The following is a 25,918-nucleotide window of genomic DNA, read 5'->3' as shown; positions in this document are numbered from 1 at the left end:
TCACGGGGACAACATGCAAACTCCATACAGACAGCACCCGTAGTCAGGATTGAACCGGGGTCTCTGGCGCTGTTAGGCAGCAACTCTACCTCTGCTCCACCAGCTACTCTTGTGTAATTTCTTAAGACATTTTATGACAAAATTGGCACATTGTAAATACACAATTTGTTGCTGCGGGCATTAGCCAAACATGTTGAGGGAAATTACCTCACCAAATGTAACAGCAGAATCGGCAAACTAAATAGCCTGAAACATAATACAGGTGAGAATTTGTTGAGTATAGAAAAGACTTGGCAACATACCTTTCCTAGATTATGTAATATCATAACTACGCCACGGAGCGGTGTACATCTATTGTATGTTAAACTACACAATAGATCAGTGGTTCTTAACCTGGGAGTCGTTTGGGGCTTTGCCAGGGGTCACGAAGGAGACACAAATATCAATTTGTTGAGCCCATGTTTAGGAACCTAACAAAGGTACATACCACATACAGTATTTTGTTCGTGTATGCGTGTACTGCTGCCAAAAAGGTTAAGAACCACTGCAATAGATGTAATTTCCCTCAACATGTTTCACACAGAGAGTGGTGAATCTGTGGAATTCTCTGCCACAGAAGGTAGTTGAGGCCACAGTTCATTGGCTATATTTAAGAGGGAGTTAGATGTGGCCCTTGTGGCTAAAGGGATCAGGGGGTATGGAGAGAAGGCAGGTACAGGATACTGAGTTGGATGATCAGCCATGTTCATATTGAATGGCGGTGCAGGCTCGAAGGGCCGAATGGCCTACTCCTGCACCTATTTTCTATGTTTCTATAACTGGAGGGAAAAAGTGGAACCAACAGTAGTAATATCATCTTAAATCACTAGGGTGCACTGCAACTCAGGATTATGAATAGCTTTCTTTTTATTTATAAAATGAATTTAATAATATGGAAGTGAATGGAGGTTGGCAGAGTGGGGCAGCAGTGGAGTTGCTGCCTCACAGCGCCAGAGACCTGGGTTCGATCCTGACTATTGGTGCCGTCTGTATGGAGTTTGTACGTTCTCCCCATGACCGCGCGGGTTTTCTGCGGGCGTTCCGGTTTCCTACCCCGCTCCAAAGGCGTGCAGGTTTGTTGTTTAATTGGCTTCGGTAAAAAAATGCCCCTAGTGTGCAGGACAGTGGTAGTGTACGGGGTGGCCGCTGGTTGGCGCGGACTCAGTGGGTCAAAGGGCCAAAGGTTTCCAGGCTGCATCTTTAAATTAAACTCATATGTAGAGAAAACCACTACGAATGTGAAGCATAGTTGCTGTGCTCTGAAATATAGTGGCCCGTCAAATTCTGTGTGGGGGAGGAATCTATTCTGTTTAAAATATACAATTTTAATTTGAAATTATCCGTTCCATCTTTTGAACTAATTGTTCTTAAATTGTAGGAACAGAATTAGGCCATTCGGCCCATCAAGTCTACTCCTACTCCGCCATTCAATCATGGCTGATCTATCTCTCCCTCTCAGCCCCATTCTCCTGCCTTCTCCCCATAACCCCCTGACACCTGTACTAATCAAGAATATATTAATGGTACACAAAAATGCTGGAGAAACTCAGCGGGTGCAGCAGCATCTATGGAGCGAAGGAGATAGGCAACGTTTCGGGCCGAAACCCAAGGGTTTCGGCCCGAAACGTTGCCTATCTCCTTCGCTCCATAGATGCTGCTGCACCCGCTGAGTTTCTCCAGCATTTTTGTGTATCTTCGATTTTCCTGCATCTGCAGTTCCTTCTTAAACACAAGAATATATCAAGCTCTGCCTTAATAATATCCATTGACGTGGCCTCCACAGCCATCTGTGCATAAACAATGAACGAATGAATGAAAGAATGATGTTGGCAGATGCATACATTCCTATGTAAAACACAATGACTGCACCCAAGACAGCTCGTACCTGCATTGATGGATAACTCTGCCAGTTTCATGGGAAGTTCTGACGGACTGACCCCTGCTGGCGAGCCCAGGATGTCAGGCAAAGCGTTCCTTCGGCCCGTCCGCCCCGACGTGGCAAAGTCCAGCACAGGTTCCACCTCAGTCATCGCTGCCCGATCCGGTGACACCACCTGAAAAGACAAGCCGAAGCAACGGCGCTATTTAAACAACTTTTCCCAGGGTCAAAATGTCAAAGATGAGAGGGCAGAACTTCAAAGAGAGAGTGGCGGTGTATGTAAAGGATGTGTGCAGGACAAGTTTTATTTTACGCAGAGGACGGTGGGTGTGTGGCGTGCACTGACAGGCGAGTGGTGCTTAAGATACAATAGTGGTGGTACTTCTCCGTGGATTGTCACCATGTCGTGGTGGAGAAGCTTGTGTGGACCTGAGATCCTGAGAGCGATGCCGTCTGGAGCTACGCTCCTGGTAGGGCCACCCATGGCGATAAGGTTGAGGGGGGGGAAATCGCTGACAAAGAGCAATCCAACCAAGACCTCAACAGTGGAACAGGCGGAGGACGATGGCTAACCTAAGCGGAGCTAACGTCACAACAGCTGGGAAGGCGGATGAAGGCTGCAGCAGAAAAGGGTCTCTGGTCGTCTTGGACTCCACGCCACTGGATCCTGACCCAGATCTGTCAAGGACCGTGTGGTGGCCGTCTGTGCACCAGTCTCCCCACGTTAAACAAAGTCACGCACAGGCGTCCTCCAACTCTGGAGCCACCCATGGCCAGCCATGACCGAGGGGGGGGCCTAAGAAGAGTGGTGCTTAAGAGGCTTTGAGATGGACATATCGATTTGCAGAAAATTGAGGGATATTGATTCAGGCTGAGGAGATTAGTTCATCTTGGCATCATGTTCTGCATTGACCTTGTGGGCCGAAGGGACTGCTCCTGTGCTATACATTTTCGTGTTTAACTTTCAAAATATTCAACATCGTAAAACAGAACAAAGTACTTTGGAAACGATAATAAGAAGTTTAAAAGCAGAGAAAGTAGCAGCAAAGTGGTGGCTGGCAGATACTTCATTGGTAAATGCGTCAAGGCAGTAATGAGGAAAAGGCAGCTGAATGGGGTAGGGTGTAGACTAGATGGGCCGAATGGCCTAATCCTGCCCCAGCGGCTTGTGAACATGAAAGTGGAAGTGTGGATACATGGAACCGCAGGTGTTGGATTACAAATAGAGACAAAGTGCTGGAGTAAAGGCCCTGTCCCACTTTCCCGAGCTACTCACCAACTCTCCCGAGTTTTCCCCTTGATTTGAACTCAGAGAATTACGGTAATAGCCATTCGTAAGTACTCGGGGCTATTTTTTTAATAAACTCGTGGACATTTTTCAACATGTTGAAAAAACGTCCCGACTTACCTGATGCCCCGAGTACCTACGGCTGACATTACGTGCCGCTACGAAACATCTACGGACTCGCTACTGACATTCCCCGAGTTCGAATCAAGGGGAAAACTCGGGAGAGTTCGTGAGTAACTCGGGAAAGTGGGACAGGGCCTTAACTCAACAGGTTAGGAGCATTTCTGGAGAGCAGGGAATGCTGGCGTTTCACATCCAGACCCTTCTTCAGATTGAAGAAGGATCCCGACCTGAAACGTCACCTATCCATGTTCCCCAGTGCAGTACCAGTGTTGTTGGAGGTTCCACCACTGGAGGAACAGAGGGAAGGAGAACAGAATCAGAGGAGATGGGGATGAACCTTAAAATCAGAATGGTCGTGAAAATAAAGACCGAGACTACTGTTCAGCTGCCATAGCATACAGGGAGGTTCTATTGCAGTTTGTACAGGGTCTTGGTGAGACCACACCTGGAGTATTGCGTACAGTTTTGGTCTCCTAATCTGAGGAAAGACATTCTTGCCATAGAGGGAGTACAGAGAAGGTTCACCAGACTGATTCCTGGGATGGCAGGACTTTCATATGAAGAAAGACTGGATAGACTTGGCTTGTACATGCTAGAATTTAGAAGATTGAGGGGGGGTCTTATAGAAACTTACAAAATTCTTAAGGGGTTGCACAGGCTAGATGCAGGAAGATTGTTCCCGATGTTGGGGAAGTCCAGAACAAGGGGTCACAGTTTAAGGATAAGAGGGAAGTCTTTTAGGACCGAGATGAGAAAATCATTTTTTACACAGAGAGTGGTGAATCTGTGGAATTCACTGCCACAGAAGGTAGTTGAGGCCACAGTTCATTGACTATATTTATGAGGGAGTTAGATGTGGCCCTTGTGGCTAAAGGGATCAGGGGGTATGGAGAGAAGGCAGCAATGGGATACTGAGTTGGATGATCAGCCATGATCATATCGAATGGCAGTGCAGGCCGAAGGGCCGAATGGCCTACTCCTGCACCTATTTTCTATGTTATAAGATAATCAATGTATTCAAGTATGATTGATTTGCATTGAATTCACAGCCCCATTGTTAGCCACAGATGGTTATGAGCAAGCACATTGAACGATAGAGTAGCAATCTGAAAATCATGAATCTATTGTTTCAAGCCACAATGACATCACTCTAATGACAGTGTCATTGTGTGACTGGACCAGATCTCATTGACATGCTGGGGACACTAGCTTCCCAAAAATAGCAGCAGTGCTCACAGAAATAAGGGACCAGGAGGAGCCTTAGTAGGTCTGTCGGCCCCTCAAGCCGGTCCCTGCCCTGGGCCTCATCTCCTCTTCAGCTTAGTTCAGTTTCGATGTGTCTTATGGCGCTGTAAGCAGCAACTCTACCATGCGGTTCCCAGAGGTTGCAGGTGGTTGCCGGAGGTTGCAGGTGCAGGTAGGGAGACTGACAAAAACCTCCGGGAACCGCACGGAAACCTTATGTGGGGCGCAAAGTCTCCAGAGTTTTCCGTTCAGGTTTCCTAAGTGGGACAGGGGCATTAACTGTGTGCCTATATCTTGGGCAGAAACCTGCATCTGCAGTATCTTTTTTTATTACTTATCAGACTTGTTAGTTTGGCTGGGAATATGTCAACAAACACAAGTTATTAGCAGTGTGAAATCCATAGATGCTATCCATTGGCAGTCCAGATGAAATCCATTTCATACCCTGGTTAAGGAATCCTCTTCACTTAGAACTGTACGTAATATATTGGTCGATAGAAAACTAACTCACTTTACATAATGTGGATAGACACAAAATACTGGAGTAACTCAGCGGGACAGACGGATGAGAAGGAATGGGTGATATTTCGGGTAAAGACCCTTCTGCATACTGTAGATTCAGCCACGGCATATCTTCATATATAGGGCTCAGTGAATAAAAAGCATCAACTCATGAAGCCATCAGATTCCTTTTTCCTATTTAAACTGATGAAGGCAAAAGGCACCTCGGAAAAAAACCATCCTCCCCATGCACCAGTCGATTCATATTCATCTAATGATTCATATTAGATTATATTAGATTAATACTCAAATGACCCATGCTAGCAAACATAATTATCAAGTATAGAAGGAATATCTAACCAGGTTGATTAAGGTGGTTAAATAATCATTAGAAGGGGTGTTAGAGTAGGGAAGGGGATACATCAAACAAGTTTTATTAAGGTGGTTAAATAATACCTCAAACAGGAATGACAGATAGATAGTTGGGCGATTGGTTTGGGATTCTATTTAAAATAAAATAAAAATAATCTCATAATGTAGTTGATTAAAACAAGGAAAATAATAAAGTCCAGACATAGTCGGCTTGGAGCAAAGGCTGGAATTATGATGGAGTTATATTGATTAGGTTCGGACATTAACCCAAGATGCCTTCGTCATCAGCACTTTATCCAAGTCCCTTGGTGCCTACTATAAAGTAGCCTGTCTTCTAAGTCAACAAGGCCCCAGAGTATATTAATACAGGTTAAGTACAATCATGCAGAAAATCTATATCAATATCTAAGAACGTTAAGATAATTAATATTTATGCCAGTTTTATTTTGAAAAACGACATGAGTGAATCACCTTGCATCCCACAGTTGCTTCATTCAGGTAACTCAGTCAATGTGCTCTAACAGTAATGACTCCAAGGAAAACAACTCAAATTGCCGATCATTAAGTTGAAGTGCGGCACAGTGGTGCAGCGGTAGAGTGGTGTCTCGTGGCACCAGAGACCCAGGTTACAATACAATCCCAGGGTGGGATATTGCAACCTTCACGTGGTCCACCCTGTTTCGACTAATGCAATCCACCCGACGTGCACAAACAAGATCAAATATAACAAGTTTACCAACAACTTTAGGCTGCGCACGCCACACGCAGGAAGAAGAAGACCGGAGACTCTGGTTCGATCCTGACTACGGGTGCCATCTGTACAGAGTTTGCATGTTCTCCCCGTGACCACATTGGTTTTTCTCCAGGTGCTCCGTTTCCTCCCACATTCCAAAGACGTAAAGGTTTCTAATTTAATTTGAGTTCGGTAAAAACGAATAGTAAATTGTCTCGAGTGTGTTGGATAGTTCTACTTTACAGAAATCACCGGTCGGCGTGGATGCGGTGGGCCGAAGGGCCTGTTTGCCCGCTATATCTCTAAACTAAACTAAGACTGAAACATTTGAGTCTCAAATATTGTTTCTCATTCTGGATTTAAAAAAATAACCAAATTCTACCTTTGGTGTTTATGGATTATTTTCCCAGATATTTTGTTGAGAGTGACCAAAAGTAATTGCTAACAATTCAGGCATCTACGGGGGAATGTGATCATAATCTGAATGTTTTACATTCAGTTTTTTTTCGTTTCGAGATTGAGCGTGAAAACAGGCTCTTCGGCCCACCGTGTCCACGCTGACAGTCGATCCTCGGAAACTAACACTATCCTACACACACTACGATACGATATAATAGAGCTTTATTTATCCCAGGAGGGAAATTGATCTGCCAACAGTCATAAAAACACAAACATACATGAAACATGAAACTAAAGTGACCAGTGGAAAGGATTTGGCAGTGTGCACAGATTGGGGAGGGGAGTCAGTCTACCCCACGGCAGAAGGGGGAGTAAGTTTACATTCTCACCAAGTCAATTAGCCTACAAACCTGCACATCTTTGGAGTTTGGGAGGAAACCGGAGCACCTGGAGAAAACCCTCGCGGGTCACGGGGAGAACGAACAAATTCCTTTTTCTGTGCAACGTGAATGGGTGCAGGAAAAAAAAAAACACCTTGGGAGTGGATAAATAAATGAAAGGCATTTACATAGGTATGAGGTTGGCCAAAGTAAATTGGGAAATTGTCAGGAATGATGATAAATAAGCAGTGGTTGGCATGCAAAAAAAAAAAATAAATCTATTTTCAAAATGTATGCATTTCATGGAGGGGGGGGGAGATAATTTATTTATATGTGGTTAAGTAAAGTAGTAAGGATGGTATTAGAAAGACACAGGGAACTGCAGGTGCTGGAGTAAGGCAGCAGGTCAAGAAACATATCTGGGAGAAACATGGATAGGCAGCGTTTCAGGTCGGGACTCTTCTTTAGTCTTTTGAAAGGTTCTGACCCCAACAGTCGCTTATCCATGTTCCCGAGGTGTTGCCTGACCCGCTGAGTTACTCCAGCCAACACTTGGTGTTGTTAGCATCGCTCGAATGAAAAATGTCAAAAGAATGGCATTATTCCCAAGGACGAGGAGAATTTTAGAAACCAAAGGGTGAGGATAGCAAAATAGAAAAACCGAGAGAAAATCCAAGACGAGCAAACTCACCCAAAGTACAACGCAGATTGTAAGATTTTTCCAAGTGTGTAAAAACGAAGAGAGCAGAAATAATAAATGACTGTTCTTTGAAAGATGATACAGGGGTCAATGAAATGGCAGAGTTATAGAGTCGTGCAGCATGGAACGAGGCCCTTTGGCCCAGCTCATCTATGCTGACCAAAACGCCTATCTAAGCTAGTCCCATTTGTCACATTTGACCGAAATCCCTCTAAATCTTCCCTAATTTTCTTTTCTTTTAAATTGACATCCAGCACGTCCTTGACGATCAAAGGAACTCTAGGTCCAGCACGGATTTTCCACCACACTAGAACCTTGTTGGGTTGTCTGTTTTGCTGGACCAACAGAGGTCACGGCCTCCGAGAGGAGTGGAACGGTATCGAAACATTGCTCCCGATGGTGGAGAAGTCCAGGACAACGGGTCACAGCTTAAGGATAAGGGGGAAATCCTTTAAAACCGAGATGAGAAAAACGTTTTTTCACACAGAGAGTGGTGAATCTCTGGAACTCTCTGCCACAGAGGGTAGTCGAGGCCAGTTCATTGGCTATATTTAAGAGGGAGTTAGATGTGGCCCTTGTGGCTAAGGGGATCAGAGGGTATGGAGAGAAGGCAGGTACGGGATACCGAGTTGGATGATCAGCCATGATCATATTGAATGGCGGTGCAGGCTCAAAGGGCCGAATGGCCTACTCCTGCACCTAATTTCTATGTTTCTATGTTTCTATGAAATGGCCCGGCTAAGCCACCGAGGGTCTCGGGAGTCGGCTATGGGAACGGGTCTGCCGGCTCCGGCTGGGACGGAGTTCCAGAGGTCCTACCCATGGAGGGGAGGGGGGAGGCAAATTGGACCCGCCAATCAGCTGCAGAAGTCCCAAATGGGGTAGAGCCACCTCACCCGATCTGGGCGCCACGTTTTCAGGGGGACTTCTAGGGGGGATTTCAAGTGCGCTCTTGTAATTTTGTCCGGAGTAAAGGAGGTGCCAGACCACCATTTGCCTGAAAATCGGTGGCGGACTCGTACCCTGAAGATATCACCATTAACTTCTCCATATGCCCTCATCTCTTTCACCACTTTAAAAACAGAGGAGAAATATTAATTGAGGCCAAAGAGTTTTTATTTTGATATCAGAACCCAACAGCGTGTTATTTAGCAACTGAGTCATCAGCCTCTGAACCAACAGTGCCGTTTCTCAGCTCATTGTCTGTCAGCTGTTTTATGCCTGATTCAGTGTGATCCACAAACAAAGATGTTGCTCATCAAGAACAGAAGCCAGGGGCAGGCACTGCTGATGGAAGTGATCATGATAATGGTCTGGTGTTAAGCACCATGCTTTTTTGACACGAGGCACGTCACTGTGGCACAGTGGTAGAGTTGCTACCTTATGCCCCTGTCCCACTTAGGAAACCTGAACCGAAACCTCTGGAGACTTTGCGCCCCACCCAAGGTTCCGGGAGGTTTTTGTCAGTCTGCTTCCACTACCTGCTTCCACTACCTGCTTCCACTACCTGCAACCTCCGGCAACCACCTGCAACCTCCGGCAACCACCTGCAACCTTCGGGAACCGCAAGGAAACCTTGGGTGGCGCGCAAAGTCTCCAGAGGTTTCCGTTCAGGTTTCCCAAGTGGGATATGGGGCATTACTGCCAGAGTCCCAGGTTCGATCCTGACTACGGGTGCTGTCTGTATGGAGTTTGTACATTCTCCGTGACCTATGTGGGTTTTCTCCGAGATCTTCGGTTTCCTCCCACACTTCAAAGACGTGCTGTTTTGTACGTTACTTGGTTTGGTATAAATGTAATTTGTCCCGAGTGTGCGTGTGTGTGTGTGTATTGTATTGTATTCAAATTTATTGTCATTGTCTCAATTTGAGACAACGAAATGAATTTCCCTTACAGGCAGTATCATAAAATAAATAAATAAATAAATAAATAAAGGTATTAAAAAAATTCCACTTAGGAAACCTGAACGTGTGCGCGCGTGTGCTGGCACGTGTGCGTGCGTGTGTGTGTGTGTGTGTGCGCGCATGTGTGCGCTGGCGCGTGCGCGAGTATGCTCGTGTGCGTGGGTGTGTGTGTGTGTGCGTGGCGCGTGTGCGCTCGTGTGCGCGTGTTTGCGTGTGAGATAGTTTTAGTGTACGGGGATCGTGGTCGGTGAAGACTCGGTGGGCCTGTTTCCGCGCTGTATCTCTAAACTAAACATGGACATTGAATTTGTATCTACACTTCGTCCACACATGTCTCTCATAGCCCACTCACCAAGGCAAGGAAAATAAATTCTGCCAGAAAGAGAAAATGCAGCCAAAATAAAATCAGAACAATGATCCCTCTCAAAGAACCATCACCTCCCTCTAACACTATACAAAAACATTTTCTCAAAAGTTTCTGAATTATTATTTAAGAATCAGGCAAAAACTGGGTGGCACAGTGGCGCACAGTAGAGTTGCTGCCTTACAGCCCGAGAGATCTGGGTTCTGACTACAGGTTCTGTCTGTGCAGAGTTTGCACGTTCTCCTCGTGGGTTTTCTCAGTGGGGGTCCGGTTTCCTCCCACACTGCAAAGAGGTTTGTAGGTTATTTGGCTTCTATAAGTTGTAAATTGTCCCTAGTGTGTAGGATAGTGCTGGTGTACTGGATGATGGCTGGTTGGCATGGACTCAGTGGGCCGAAGGGCCTGTTTCCATGCAATACCTATAAAGTAAAGTCTAAAAGTAATTTCAAAGGAATCTTATTTCGATCGAGTTTTTTTTTAAAGAAATGTTGTATTTTTACTCTGTGACATGAAAACCAAGAGACGTGGGTGAAATCCCAAAGCTGCAGTAAATGAATAAAAGATCATTGTATTTGGTCTGAAACAAATACTCCACAGCAGCTTATTCTTGCATTGAGAAGCAGGGATGGATTACTAAACACACAGAGCCTAACCAACCCTAAGAAAAGGAAGTTTAATTTTCAATTGATGGTGTTGGTTCATTTGTAAAATGCAGGAGAAAGGGCCGTGAGATGGCAAGTAGAATTTCAAAGAATTGAATATAGAAAAATACAGCTGCCGCTCCAATAGATTCTTCCCTCTTTTTATTGCTAATGTTGTTTTACCAAGATGAGAGATATTAACAACCAGATACTGAGAGCTCAGCTTACAGTTTGCACAATGGCAGTCCTGAAAAGACACAATGCAGTTGTATTCACAAGATTTTTTTTGTTTGTCCATTCTGGAATTAGGTCACCAAGTCTGCTCCCCTCGACTTTGTACAATGCCATTTTGTTCCCAGAACTTAATATTTGATATTGAATTTGATATGAGTTTGGCTTGGGCGAGGCGCGCCTTTCATTGTTTGTTCCTGTGCTTCATGGGAAAGAGAACAAAGACAATATGCTGTTTAAATATGAGGGATATCATTTGACGGGCATTTCAAATATTTTTCGTCACAAAAATCTTAAAAATGCTTCATTGCTAAAATTTCCTTTTCAATCTAGAAATCCTTAGTAGCAGAGAGAATGGATTTCTGCTAGGAGGTTTGGTTTACGAAATCGAGCTTAAGAAAATGATTCCACAACATTACTAGTGTCATAGAGTGTTACAGCGTGGAAACCGGCTCTTTGCCCCAACTTGCCCGCACCGGCCAACATGTTAATTTATCGTCTCGTACCAATTAATGTAGTGATATGCAAATTACCATACAGCGATATGCAAATTACCATAGTGATATGCAAATTACCATATGAAAAAAAAGCAACAAGACACACAACTTTGTTAAAAGTTAACATAGACATCCACCACAGTGGATTCCCCACATTCCTCACTGTGATGGAAGACAAAAGAGTCCAATCACCTTCCTCTTTATTCTCCCGCGGTCGTTAGCAGGTCAAGGGTGCATTGCCGTTTTGTTATCGTGAGCTCTGTTGGTATGTAACAATGGGTAATCCAGAAAGGCTCTGGAACCGAGGTGCCGGGAAGAAGAGAACAAATAAATTATAAATTATTTTTTTTTAAAAAGAAGAAAAAAAAAGAAAGAAATCGGTGTTCAACCTGCAGCAGATTGCCAGAATATGCTGGATTTGGCATTTGGATTGATGTTACTTTAATTTTTAAGCTTCAGTGTTGAACCCGGGTATTAATTAAGTATTGAGATCTTGGTGTACTGCTTCCAACTCGGTAACAGTTTGAGTTATGGCGACAATTCTTCCTCACCGCAGGTTCCAAGTCTTCGTCCGTTTCCAGACCACGCGCGTGCTGCACTGACGGAAAGTAGCTCATGCGGATTGCCATCTCACCGGTCACTATTCCTTTCAATACTTCGTTCCTTTCCTTTAACCATGGTTTTATATTCTCCTCTCGATGGGGCGGCTCTTTGACAATATTTTGGGGTTTAAAAGGATCACTGAGTTTGAGGTCACTGTGCACGTGCCACCAGCAGTTTGCATCGTATTTCTGCCAGTGACTAGCTCGCAATGCAACCCGCAAAGTCGGGTGTCCATGTTTTTGAGCGAATATACTGTGCGAGGAAAAATTGTAATATTTGATTTGAAGATAAATTTCTGAAGCAAAATAAATATTAATTGGGGGAACGATTGAGATACAGGATCTAAATTAAAAAAAAAACAAGATGAAAGTTTAACAGTATAAGATGGGTCATGCTGGTCGGCATGGGCAAGTTGGGCCGAAGGGCCTGATATCACACTGTATGACTATGACTTATGAAAAATGTTAAAAATAAATTTTCCAGGAAGCAAAATCAAGCTCATGGTAAATGTGAATGTGACTCATGGGAGAAAGTTTTAAAATACATTGTAAGGGATGCTCTCATTAGCAATCAGAAAGGAATGAGTTTGAGTCTATTGATTAGCTATTGATTAAACAAGCTTCTATTTCTAACTAGATCAATAAGTTCAGTAGCAGTACTGTGGAAAACTGGTGCTTTTTGTCTCCACCATGTTCACAAATTTAACTCTGCCATATATTAAGACTCTTTAACACTTGATTTCCACTGATACCGATTTCCACTTAAGCTAATTATTTCCCCAAAAAATTTAAACAATTACGTGTGGGAAGATGCTGGTTCATTGGCTATATTTAAGAGGGAGTTAGATGTGGCCCTTGTGGCTAAGGGGATCAGAGGGTATGGAGAGAAGGCAGGTACGGGATACTGAGTTGGATGATCAGCCATGATCATATTAAATGGCGGTGCAGGCTCGAAGGGCCGAATGGCCTACTCCTGCACCTAATTTCTATGTTTCTATGTTTCTATGTTTCTATGTTACACCGAAGATAAACACAAAATGCCTGAGCAACTCAGAGGGATCTCTGGAGAGAAGGAATGGGGTGACGTTTCAGGGTCGAGATCCTTCTTCAGACCGAGTGAGAGCTGTGCAGGCGGAAGAACGAAAAGCTGCCAGACACACATCATGCACTTCAACACGCCATCTCAACACCCTGCACAAGAAAGCAGCAACATATAATGTTTTTAAGAAGGAACTGCAGATGTTGGAAAATCGAAGGTACACAAAAATGCTGGAGAAACTCAGCGGGTGCAGAAGGGTTTCGGCGCGAAACGTTGCCTATTTCCTTCTCTCCATAGATGCTGCTGCACCCGCTGAGTTTCTCCAGCATTTTTGTGCACCAGCAACATATAATGGTTGGACACAAAAAGCTGGAGTAACTCAGCACGTCAGACAGCATCTCTGGAGAAAAATGAATAGGTGACGTTTCGGGTCGAGACCCTTCTTCAGATTGAGAGTCGGGGGAGAGGGGAAACAAGAGATATAGAACAAAGAGAAGAAAGATATGCAAAAATCAATGATAATCAAAGAAGCAGTCTGTACGCTCTCCCTGTGACCTGCGTGGCTTTTCACCGGGTGATCCAGTTCCTTCCACACTCCGAAGATGTACAGGTTTGTAGGTTAGTTGGCTTGGTACAATTGTAAATTGTCCCTGGTGTGTGTAGGAGAGTGTCTGTGTGTGAGGATCGCTGGTCGGCACGAACTCGGTGGGCCGAAGGGCCTGTTTCTGCGCTGAATCTCTGAATTAAACCACAGCTTCAAGCATTGTCAGCCCCAGCACGGCGAAAAATCTTGGTACTAAAATAAATGTATTTGACAATTTACAAATTGAGTTTTACGATAACAAGCCTACGGTTTGACTCAACGATGCACCAGTTATTTAGTATACAGGAAGTGCACAGATTGACAGTAACATCATTGATCTTGTGCCCGAGGCTGTTGCATCGCTTCGGAAATGTTGCTTGAAATCAGAAGATTATTAGAACATCCCAGGGGCAAATTACACTCCAGTAGGTAAAGGTAGTTATATCCAGAGAGCTGGTCTATAATTTAGCAGCATGCGTTCGACTTCCATCCATTTATATTTGCAATGAATTTCTAATGTGCATCCGTCATCGGTAAAGATGGCAGTAATACTGATACAGGGTCTTGACCTGAAACATCTACCATCCCTTTGGCTTCACAGCTGACTAACCCACCGAGTTCCTCCAGCAGTTTGCTTTTTTCTTTGGACCAGATCCAGAATCTGCAATCTCTTGCATCTGACATCAATACTATCTGATTGCCATCCAATCCAATCTTCCATCAGTCACAGAAACACTCCATCATACCAGCTGTCAATAAAATGATGCCTTTTGAGTTTGATTTATGAGTCTTAATCAAAATTATACGCTAAGCTGTATACCCCACCCTATCATCTAGGCAGGAACTGCAGAAGCTGGTTTAAACTGAAGATAGGCACAAAAAGCTGGAGTAACTCAGTGAGACAGGCAGCATTCTCAGGAGGGAAGGAACGGGCGACGTTTCGGGTCGAGACCCTTCTTCAGAAGAAGTCTGAAGAAGGGTCTCGACTCCCAAAAAAACATCCATTCCTTCCCTCTGGAGAATCTGCTGAGTTACTCCAGCATTTTGTGCCCAACTCTATCAATGGCAGAATTCAATCTCGCCACAATTTATGATTTCCCACTTTGCCATGAGCACAACGGCAAGAGACCAACCCTTGATCAGTGAAGGGTGAGAAGAACATGCCAGGAGCACTGACAAAAACGATGCCACGATGGTGCTAGATCTTGGAGAAGGTACACCACAAGACCACGCGCTAAACTGTGAACCAGGCATGTTATACACAATACAAAGTAACTTCAAATTCTAGTCAACAATAATGTGTCAGGAGGAACTGCAGATGCTGGTTTACACCGAAGTTAGACACAAATGGGTGTCAGTGGGTGTTATACCAAAGAATGGATCGACTGGGCTTGGATTCACTGGAATTTAGAAGGATGAGAGGGTTTCTTATTGAAACATATAAAATTCTTAAGGGATTGGACAGGCTAGATGCAGGAAAAATGTGCCCGATGTTGGGAGAGTCCAGAACCAGGGGTCACAGTTTGAGAGTAAGGGGTAGGCCATTTAGGACTGAGATGAGGAAAAACTTTTTCACCCAAAGTTTTGTGAATGTGGAATTCTGAAGGCAGAGGATGTCAATTCACTGGATGTTTTCAAGAGAGAGTTAAATATAGCACTTAGGGCTAACGGAGTCAAGGGATATGGGGGGGAAAAAAAGCAGGAATGGGGTACAGATTTTGGATGATCAGCCATGCTCATATTGAATGGCGGTGCGGACTCGAAGGGCTGAATAGCCTACCCCTTGCATCTATTTTCTATGTTTCTAATGTGCTGGAGTAACTCAGCGGGTCAAGCAGCATCTTTTAGTTTAGTTTAGTTTATAGATACATCGTGGAAACAAGCCCTTCTCCATTCCTCCTCAACAAGACCTTGGGGCTTTCCATTTCTTTCCAGAATATAGATTCAACTACCGGTAGGCTCCTTCTGCTAACACACAATCAACTTTGGTCCTTGCCTTAAGGTTCCATAAATGTCATCAATTCAATCATTGCATCCAGAAAGTGAACTCTGCCCAGCAACAGACCAGACAAAATGGGGAAATTATAGCTGAAAAAACTCATATTGCACTGCAGATGTTGGTTTACACCAAAGATAGACACAAAGTGCTGGAGTAACTCAGCGGGTCAGGCATCTCTGGAGAAAATGAATAGGCGACATTTCAGGTCGGGACTCTTCCTCAGACTTTAAATTTGTACTGATACATTTAGTTTAGTTTAGAGATGCAGCACGGAAACAGGCCCTTTGGCCCATCAGGTCTGCGCTGATCAGCGATCCCAGCATATAAACACTGCCCTACACACACACTAGGGACAATTTTCACATATACCAAGCCAATTAACCTACAAACCTGTACGTCTTTGGAGTGCGGGAGGAAACCGAAGGTCTCGTAGAAATCCCACGCAGGTCACGGGGAGAACGTACAAACTCCGTGGTCGGGAACAAACCCGGGTCTCCGGCGCTGTTAGGCAGCAACTCTTCCTCAGCGTCACTGTGCCGTGGTATTTGAAGTCTAAAGTTAAATCTGCTAAATGTTAAATAGTCATCCACTTGTATCAAAATATTCCATCTTCCTATTTAATTCAAACAGTCATTAGACTGTAACTTGCAGCAATCAGGTATGCGGAATTGATTTAGGTGTATTTGCATTACTCAAAGGTACTTGTGGTAATTACTTGATGATCATCAACATGCAGAAACGAGGCTCGTGATGAGGCTGAAGATTCTGTTCCCGTTTAGACAGGAATCCAAATCATTAATTACCAACCTGGATTATTCACAGCATATCTACCTGCGTATGTACAAAAATAAACACATTTTTCCTTCCACGTGTAATTTGAATCGCCAATGATTGTTTGTGAGCCGCCAATAAGGTAACCTTATGGCAAAGTCTGGTGTTAAATCAGGGCCCTCTGCTTGAGACCATGGGGGGCAAATTCTAATCTTCCTCGAGGCCGACATTCACAGAGAGGGTTCATCTAAACAGTAAATTGCAGCTCGACTGGGTTGCTTGAGGAAGAGAATATAGAACAAGGCTTTAATTAATGTTCAGCCCTCAAATGGAAATGCTGGAGGTAGCAAGAGAGCTGTGCAAGCTGAACAAGCGACAAAGAAGCTGCCAGACACACATCATGCACTTGAAATAAACAGGCCTTCTCAACACTCTGTATAAGAAAGCAGTAACACATAATGGAGAAACACAAATAGCTGCAGTAACGCAGCGGGTCAGACAGCAGACAGACACAAAATGAATAGGTGACGTTTCGGGTCGAGACCCTTCTTCAGACCGAGAGTCAAGGGAAAGAGAAACCAGAAGTAGAGAACAAATGAACGAAAGATATGTAAAAAAAGTAATGATGATGAATGGTGGACAGGCAACGCACAAACTGGGGTGATGGGCAATGATAATTTAAAGGCAAATCCAACAAAGTCAGGGCACAGGGAAGATTTACAAGGATGTTGCCAAGACTCGAGTGCCTGAGCTATAGGGAGGTTGAACAGGCTGGGACTTTATTCCTTGGAGAGCAGGAAGATGAGGTGATCTTATAAGAGGTACACAAAATCATGAGAGATTGGGTAATCTTGCCCAGAGTAGGGGAAATGGAAAACCAGACAAAGGTTTAAGGTGCGCAAAAAAGCTGGAGAAACTCAGCGGGTGCAGCAGCATCTATGGAGCGAATATTGATCGCTCCATAGATGCTGCTGAACCCGCTGAGTTTCTCCAGCTTTTTTGTGTACCTTCGATTTTCCAGCATCTGCAGTTCCTTCTTAAACAAAGGTTTAAGGTGGCCGGGTGGGGGTTAAGATTTAAAAAGAACCAGGGGGGAGATTTGTTTTTTTTTTGCACAAAGGGTGGTGGGTATATGGAACGAGCTGCTGAAGGAGGTAGCGTGGGCAGGTGGGACTCGTGTAGATGGGGCATGTTGGTCGGCTTGGGCAAGTTGGGCTGAAGGGCTTGTTTCCACAACTACAAATTTAAGAAGGATAAATGTGGGCCAATGCGACTAGCTTAGATGGGCATCCAGACAAAGTAGTTGAGGCAGGTACAAACTACGTTTAGAGTCATACAGCACGGAAACAGGCTCTTTGGCTCTGCGACTAAGATGCCCCATCTACACTCGCCCCACCTGCCCGCATCTGTCCTCTATACGTTTCTTATCCATATACCTGTACAAATATCTTTTAAATGTTGCCATAGCACCTGCCTCATCTACTTCCTCTAGCAGCTCATTCCATATACTCATCACCCTCTGTGTGGAAAAAGTTTCCCCTCGAGTTCTTATTAAATTATTCCCCCATAACTTAAACCTATGTCCCCTAGTTCTTGATTCCCCTACTCTGGGTAAAAGACTGTGCATCTACCCAATCTATTCCTCTCGTGATCTTATATGCCTGCATAAGTTCACCCCTCATCCTCCTGCACTCCAAGGAATAAAGTCCTAGCCTTCCAAACCTCTCCCTATAGCTCAGGCCCTCAAGTCCTGGCAACATCCTCATATGACATTTCGACAAGTACATGGAGAGAAATGGTTTAGAGTGATATGGCCAGATGCAGGCTGATGGGACGCTAAGATGGGCATGTTGGTCGGCATGGACATATTGGGCTGAAGGGCCATTTTCAGCGTTACATGACTCTGACTGTAAATCAATTGTGAAATCAATTATTTGAATGGTTGTTCTTGTAAGACCTCTGGCGCTCCTTTGATTTGGTGATTTTTATTTTACATATATACGCCAGATCAGGGAAAAGACAAATCGTTTAATGCAGCTTTGTTCTAAATCTTACATATTTGTTAATATTTAATCAAAAAAAAGCTGTCTCTGAAATCTCAGAGGCAAAAAAGAGGCAGCTCTGCCTTGCCTTGGAATGGAAGAGGTGCGTTAGATCATGTTCTCTCTGCCCTCCTGGGAGCATTAGCAAGTGGCATTCTAGTAGGCTTGCTTCAGCACATACTTCCAAATTAGCATTTGGATCAAGTTGTGTTCACTTAATACATTGGCCCGGCAAAGCAAAAATGTTCATGGCTGATCTCAAAAACAGCAAAAACAGCAGTCATTTGATCTCTGCAAACAACTATATTCTGGCGCGACAAATCCCTACGTACGAAATAGGAGACTTGCATGAAGTCGCATTTACGCAAGCAATTTGAGCCCTGGCACCCGCATCAAGTAGTAAATTTACGCGCGCGCAGTTGCACTTCAGTTTCCGACTTACGTACATCAGGCGTGACCGTGAGCCAGGGAACGTCTGGGTGCCCGTTTCCAAACCAGCAGACAGAGAAGATTAGTTCACCCTGGCATCATGCTCGGCACAGACATTGTCGGCCGGAGGGCCTTTTCCTGTGCTGTACTGTTCTGCCTTCTACAATTAAATCTGACCTGGTCCCAGGTCTTAATCCAGTTTGGAACAGGAGAACCCTGGTTGGGTTGTTGACTGTTTAAATTTACTGGATGGACAATGTACACAGGCCCGGCAAACTAGGGGGAGATTCACCCTTTCACTCTGTTGGGTGTTAGAAATAGGGTCGCCAACTTACTCACTCCCAAATACAATAGTCAATAGTCAATAGTCAATTTAATTGTCATACGGGACAAAAGGTCAAAATAAGGGACAAATTCCTATCGGCAATTCATTGACCGACTCGGCCGTGGCTGGGTGAATGATGAGTTGGCCCCGGGTGCTGGACTGCACACAAAGTCCAGCCGGCGGGGCCAGCTGAGGAGTTTTGGCCCGGGCGCCAGTCTTTGCACACGACGTCGTGCACAAAGTCCAGCACCCAATCCAACTCATGAACCGATGATCGGCCATGAGAAGGAGGGGTGGTGGTGTCGGCGGTAAGCGAAGGTCCGAAGGTCGGACAGTTGGCCGGGCTGCCGACCGACGGGGCCGCGGGTGAAGCGCTGCTGCACTCCATGGGCTGCACTACGTTGGGACGGGTGTGGTGGGGCCGGACGCAGCGCTCCAACCCAACTGCCCCTTGACCTGAGTGGTAGCAGTCAAATACAGGACAAGGGCGGTCCTGTATTGGACAAACCAATTCAGCCCAATATACGGGAGGTCCCGGCTAATACGGGACAGTTGGCAACGCTAGTTAGAAACTCAAATATGAAAGCATTGCTCAACTCAGCGTCTCCATTCCCCACCTCACTGTGGACACAAATCTTGCAGTTTTAAACAGAAAGGATGAAAATTGGACGTTTGAAAGCTGAAAGTTTAGTTCAGAGATACAGCGCGGGAACCGGCCCACCGAGACCACACCTACCAGCGATCCCCGTTTAGTAACACCACGTCACACACACGGGCGACAATTTCACATTTACACTAAAGCCAATTAACCGACAAACCAGTACGTCTCTGGAGTGGTGGAGGAAACCGCAGGTCACGGGGTGAACGTACAACCTCCATACAGGGAAGCACCCGCACTCACGATCGAACCCGGGTCTCTGGCGCGGAAAGACAGTAGCTGTACCGCTACAACGCCGTGCCGCCCCTCAGCTGCAGATAGAGACCCAAGGAGAAATCACGGAAGCTGCTGGAGCGTGACTCTCACCACAAGATGGTAACTCGTGATGAGTCATATATTTTCATTGCAATACCTGTTCCTTTTTCTTTTCACCCGCACCAAGTCAAGAACAAAATTTGAGCAACATTGGCACAATTTATTTCCACTGACTGTTGTAGAGAACCCAGGAAGTGGTCTTGTAAAGGAAGCGCACATGGTTCTAAATGGTCAGAACAACCCAAATAGTTGCTGTTGGTCATGATAACAGAGGAACAGTCTGTCTGCAGTCTGCCAACAGCTCACAATCTTCCCCACAATCTTTAAGGCAGAGATAGATAGATTCTTGATTAATGCGGGTGTCAGGGATTACGGGAGAAGGCAGGAGAATGGGGTTAGCAGGGAGAGATAGATCAGCCATGATTGAATGGTGGTAGACTTAATGGGCTGAATAGCCTAATCTGCTCCTATCACTTACAGACTCATGAAGGAGTCAGGATTTCCAGTCATCATCCGATGTCCCAGAAGAACTCCGAGCTGAAAATCCAAACTTCTGCTGAGGCGCAATTTAAATTCACAAGTTTGCAAAGTCAAAGCAAAGGTTTGTACCACTCGATGCCCAAGACATTAAAAAAAATAATTGTCCAAGAGATCTTGGCATTGCTGACAAGACTGTCATCTTTAGAGATACGTCACGGAAACAGGCCCGGCCTCCTTCGGCCCACCGAGACCGCACTGAACAGTGATCCCTGCACAATTACACTATCCTACACACACCATGGATAATTTTACATTTATACCAAGTCAATGAACATTCAAACCTGTACGTCTTTGGAGTGTGGGAGGAAACCGAACATTGATCTATATCAATGATTTGGACGGGAAGGTACATGGCATGATTGGCAAGTGTGTAATGTTTAAAGAAACAGTCACAATATGTCGTTGTCACTGGCGAGCGGAGCACCAAGGCAAATTCCTTGTATGTGAATACTTGGCCAATAAACTTATTCATTCATTAATTCATTTAGACAGGTACATGGACAGGATGGGTTTAGACCGATATGGGCCAAACGCAGGCAGGTGAGACTAGTGTAGATGGGGTAAGTTGGTCGGCATGGGCAAGTTGGTCCGAAGGGCACATTTCCACTCTGTATGACTATGACCATCCATAACCATCCTGTTGAAAAGGTGGAGGAGGAGAAACAGAATTAAAATGTTCATATAGCATTACATGCCATTGGGCCCATCGAACCCATGCCAGCTCTCAGAACAAACCCAACCTCCCCTCTCATTTTTCCATAACCTGCTCTTTCTCACATGTTCATCGGGCAGTGCAACGATGGAGTTGCTGCTTCACGCGCCAGAAGCCTGGGTTCTAGCCTTCTACAGGCGCTGTTTGTGTGGAGTTTGCACGTTCTCCCTGTGACCATGCCGGTTTCCTCCGGGTGCCTCCACATTCCTAAGACGTGCAGGTTTGTGGGTTAATTGGCTTCTGCAACTAGCCCCTGGGGTGTCGGGAGTGAATGCAAAAGTGGGATAACATGGAACTAATGATCGATGGTCAGCATGGACTTAGTGGGCCGAAGGGCCTTTTTCCACTCTGTATCTCAAAAAACACTTCCTGTATCTCCTGCCCCCACCTGCCCTACAAGTAATTTACAGTGGCCTATTAACTCAGGGCTCACGGCCCTTTCGGAGCTGGGCGGTAATAGGAGCATCTGTGGCAGTTCCTGAAGCTGGGAGATGATATCATCTTGTTACAATCACACTCTTCGACTGCCTCCACACAGTCTTTAGTTTAGTTTAGAAATAGAGCACAGAACAGGCCCTTCGGCCCAACAAGTCCACGCTGACCAGCAATCACCCTATGCACTACTCGCACTATTCAACACACCAGGGACTATTCACAATTTTCAGCGAAGCCAAATTAACCTATAAACCTGTACATCTTTGGGGCGTGGGAGGAAACTCGAGCACCTAGAAAACCCCCCACACGGTCACGGGAAAGACCGTAAATCTCCGTATAGACAGCACCCGTAGTCAGGATCGAACCTGGGTCTCCGGCACTTTAAGACAGTGACTCTACCTCTGCTCCACCCTAGTATTATTCTGATATTCTCCAGACAAGGAGGATCACCCAAAATATAAATAATATTCCTCAATCATTTTGTGCCTTCAATGCAATGTTATACAATTTATTTCAATAACCTACCCAGGTGGCAAATATCTCTGTACTAATTCAAAGCAATTTGAGCTTCACTTATTTAGTTCCATTCATCATGATGCAAAACCAAACCCAAAGGTCTTTAATAACCCGCACTTGTGGTTGTTATGGTGACAATAATACCTCAGATTTTTTTTTGTATAATTTGTACTATTTATTGGCAAGTTACAATAATAATAAATCACACACTCCTTCCCCAGATAATGAGTTGTGACAACAGTCTTGCATCGCTCACAAGTTTCCAGTCTCTGGTATCATTTCTCTTATTTATCCATCTTATATTTTTAAATAACATCTTATAGTCATAGAGTGATACAGTGTGGAAACAGGCCCTTCGGCCCAACTTGCCCACACTGTCCATCCTATCCATGCATCTGTCTAAATGTTTCTCATTTCAGGAAACTGTTCATGAAATATTTAAATAGGAATAACATTATATTATATTATTGCCTCCAGCCTAGCTGTGAATTTAAACAAGCATGGCAGTTGAAAAGATTGAACGTATGTATATATCATCTGTAGTTTTTGTCACAAACTCCACCCAACTGCTAATCGGGCTCCTCTCATCCGTACCCACCTATCAGTTGCCAGGTCTCTTCCTGCCTTCACCCCATTCCCACCTTTCTTTCCCTATTACAATCAAACTGAAGAAGGGTCCTGACCCGAAACGTCACCTGTCCACTCCATCTGCAGCTGTTGCCTGACCTGCTGAGTTTCTCCTGCAATTCTTGCTTTGCTCAAGATTCCAGCACCTACAGTTTCTTATAACGCTCACCTCAATACCGAAGTAGTGGCAGATATTTCTGTGCAAATTGACATCCTAAAATGCTAGAAGATCCCTAATTTAGACACAAAAAAGCTGGAGTAACTCGGTGGGCCAGGCAGCATCTCTGGAGAAAAGTTACAGGTGACATTTCTGGTTGGAACCCTTCATCAAACGCATTCCTTTTCCCCGTAGATGCTGCCTGATCCACTGAGTTACTCCAGCAATTTGTTCCCATCTTTGGTATAAACCAGCACCTGCAATTCCTTCCTACACAAGTTTTGTTTAGTTTAGGGATACAGCACGGAAACAGGCCCTTCGGCCCATCGAGTCCCCACTGACCAGCGATCCCCGTACATGAACAAACACTAGGGACAATTTTACATTTATACCAAGTCAATTGACCTACAAACCTGCACGTCTTTGGAATGTGGGTAGAATCAGCACCCGCAGTCAGGATCGAACCTGGGTCTCTGGCGCTGTAAGGCAGCAACTCTACCGCTGCGCCACCGTTCCCCCCTATTAGATCTCTAATATGCAAGTAATTCACACAAAGGCATTTTCGATTGAGAAAAAGTGGTGACGGGTCCCAAAAATGGCAGCAACTTCACACCCTCCCCTTCTCTTCAAAGAACTCAGCAAAAATGTAGGAAGAAAATGGACCGTAGCTAATATCAAAAGAACAGCCAGTTATTCACAGAGAGTGAGATTTCACTTTGACTCACTCAAGGCAGCAGAGATATCTGCTCGCATTCTTGTCAAAATACCAGACTGGGTCATGGGAAAATGAGCTAATTTCATGAAGTAATTCATGTTTTCATTGGGACAATTGTACTCATTAGATACCGTGAAGGATTTGCCATCATCTCCGGCAGCATCTTGATGATTATCACATTCTCGGAACGCTCCAAGCCAATCTCCATGTGTTTCCAAAAATATTTTTAAAGGGCAAAATTCTCATGAAAAATGTATTTGTTTGCTCTCCAAGGGCCCAGTGAATGTTCTTTCTGAATGATACCGAGTTATTCAGCCAGAATATCATGGGCTTTATTGTCTTTGTGTTAAAGTCGCAAAATGTATTTCTGAACCAGGTTCCAGAGAGCATTTAAAGGGAGAGGGACTGGGGGTGAGGGAAGATCCATGGTTTGCTATTCAGACATGTATGGTTACCAGATGCACCATAACCAGATCAGACAAATGTGTTAAACTCTCCCAGGTCAAGTAGCTCAAAGGTCACCCAATCCTTCTCTCAAGAGATGCTGCCTGTCCCGCTGAGTTACTCCAGTAGTTTGTGTCTACCTGCAGTTCGTCACATTTCCTCAGCTCACTAGCAATGCAGGGCAAAACAGTGGTGTAGCTAGTGACAGAGTCCCGGGTTCGATCCTGACCTCGGGTGCCGTCTGCGTGGAGTTTGCACGTTCTCCCTGTGAACGCATGCTCCGGTTTCCTCCCACACTCCAAAGACGTCCACATTTGTAGGTTAATTGGCTTGGGCAAAATTGCAAACTGTCCTGTCCCTAATGTGTGAAGGATAGTGCATGGGGTGATTGCTGGTTGGCGCGGACTTGGTGTATCTTTAAACCAAACATGACCATAGTAACAAATTACATTCAGTACCAGCAGTACATGTATTATCAGTATTATTCTGCACGCAAAAATATTTCCACCATCCGACTGATTAAAGTGACAGTACTGCACTTACACAAGAATGCTTTCAGCACTGCTGTAGCAGAACTGGCGAACAATATGTGGCAAGACAGGGAATCGCAGTGGTGAATGACAGCAGGAACCTCCTGAATACTAAGTCAGTTCTACAGACAGGAAAGATCAATGCAGAGACATGCCGGCAGCGGGGAGAGAGAATCTCATGAGACAAGGACGGGTTAGCTTGCAGCTCGAATAGGAGTAACTGAAACTGCGAAATAAATGTGTTCAAACTAGCATCTACGAAACGTGACAAAACTCAGAACAATCTTCCTTTAATGCATGAGCCCCTAAACTGGACATGATTATTATTATTAAAGTAGAAGAACTCGCAAACATGGCGCCAGATCAGTTGCCTTGGGACAATGTGTGACTAGATCGGTAAACAATGGGCCCAAGATGGCGTCCAAACCAGCGACACTTTGTGTGTTAGTCACAGAAGTGGATCTGTACTCACGCACGACAACCGCTCCACGCTTTTAAATCTCTACTCCGACAGCAGCATTTCTTACTTTAACAAAGCACGTTATTCACTTCATCATGTACCTGTACACTGTGGACGGCTCGATTGTAATCATGTATTGCCTTTCCGCTGACTGGCTTGCACACGATAAAAGATTATCGCTGTAGGACAGAACTGCAGGTGCTGGTTACCAAACCGAAGGTAGACACAAAAAGCTGGAGTAACTCAGCGGGACAGGCAACATCTTTGGAGAGAAGGAATGGGTGACCCTTCTTCAGTCTGAAGAAGGGTCTCTACCCGAAACGTCACCCATTCCTTCTCTCCAGCGATGCTGCCTGCCCCGCTGAGTTACTCCAGCTTTTTGTGTCTATCTTCAGCTTTTCACTGTACCTCGGTACACGTGACAATGAACTAAACTCAAATTAGATTAGAAGGTTGGCTTTGCAGAAAATGAGGCAGATTGGGACAATTCAAAGTTTTTTTTATCATCATTTTTAACAAATCCAGTGAAATACATTTTTTTTTTTTTGCTTTCAACTCAGCAAAACTGTACCAGTACATAAGCTCAATCGATCCAGTCAGTACAGTTTGTACAGAACAGTCCACTGAGTGCAAATTCAAGAGGCACCATTTCACAACTTTGCCAATTTGGGACAACACGAGGCAGATGGCATGGGACAATTTGGGACGCGATTCGATGGTTGT

At 44.8% G+C, this 25,918-nt stretch overlaps 1 protein-coding gene across 2 annotated transcripts in view; it reads right to left on the bottom strand.

Moving 5' to 3' along the window:
- The window catches only part of pkib (protein kinase (cAMP-dependent, catalytic) inhibitor beta), an 83,723-nt gene that overhangs the window by 7,942 nt on the left and 49,863 nt on the right, over positions 1-25,918 (bottom strand). For both annotated transcript variants that reach the window (XM_055656498.1, XM_055656499.1), the window contains exon 3: positions 1,925-2,093. In XM_055656498.1, coding sequence (XP_055512473.1) covers positions 1,925-2,069 — 145 coding nt within the window. In that variant the 5' untranslated portion in view covers positions 2,070-2,093. The remainder of the gene's footprint in view (positions 1-1,924; positions 2,094-25,918) is intronic.

The sequence above is a fragment of the Leucoraja erinacea genome, chromosome 26 (assembly GCF_028641065.1).
Source record: "Leucoraja erinacea ecotype New England chromosome 26, Leri_hhj_1, whole genome shotgun sequence".
Taxonomy (NCBI): domain Eukaryota; kingdom Metazoa; phylum Chordata; class Chondrichthyes; order Rajiformes; family Rajidae; genus Leucoraja; species Leucoraja erinaceus.
The sequence above is the reverse complement of the archived record's forward strand: the minus strand, read 5'-3'. Positions and strand labels throughout refer to the sequence as shown.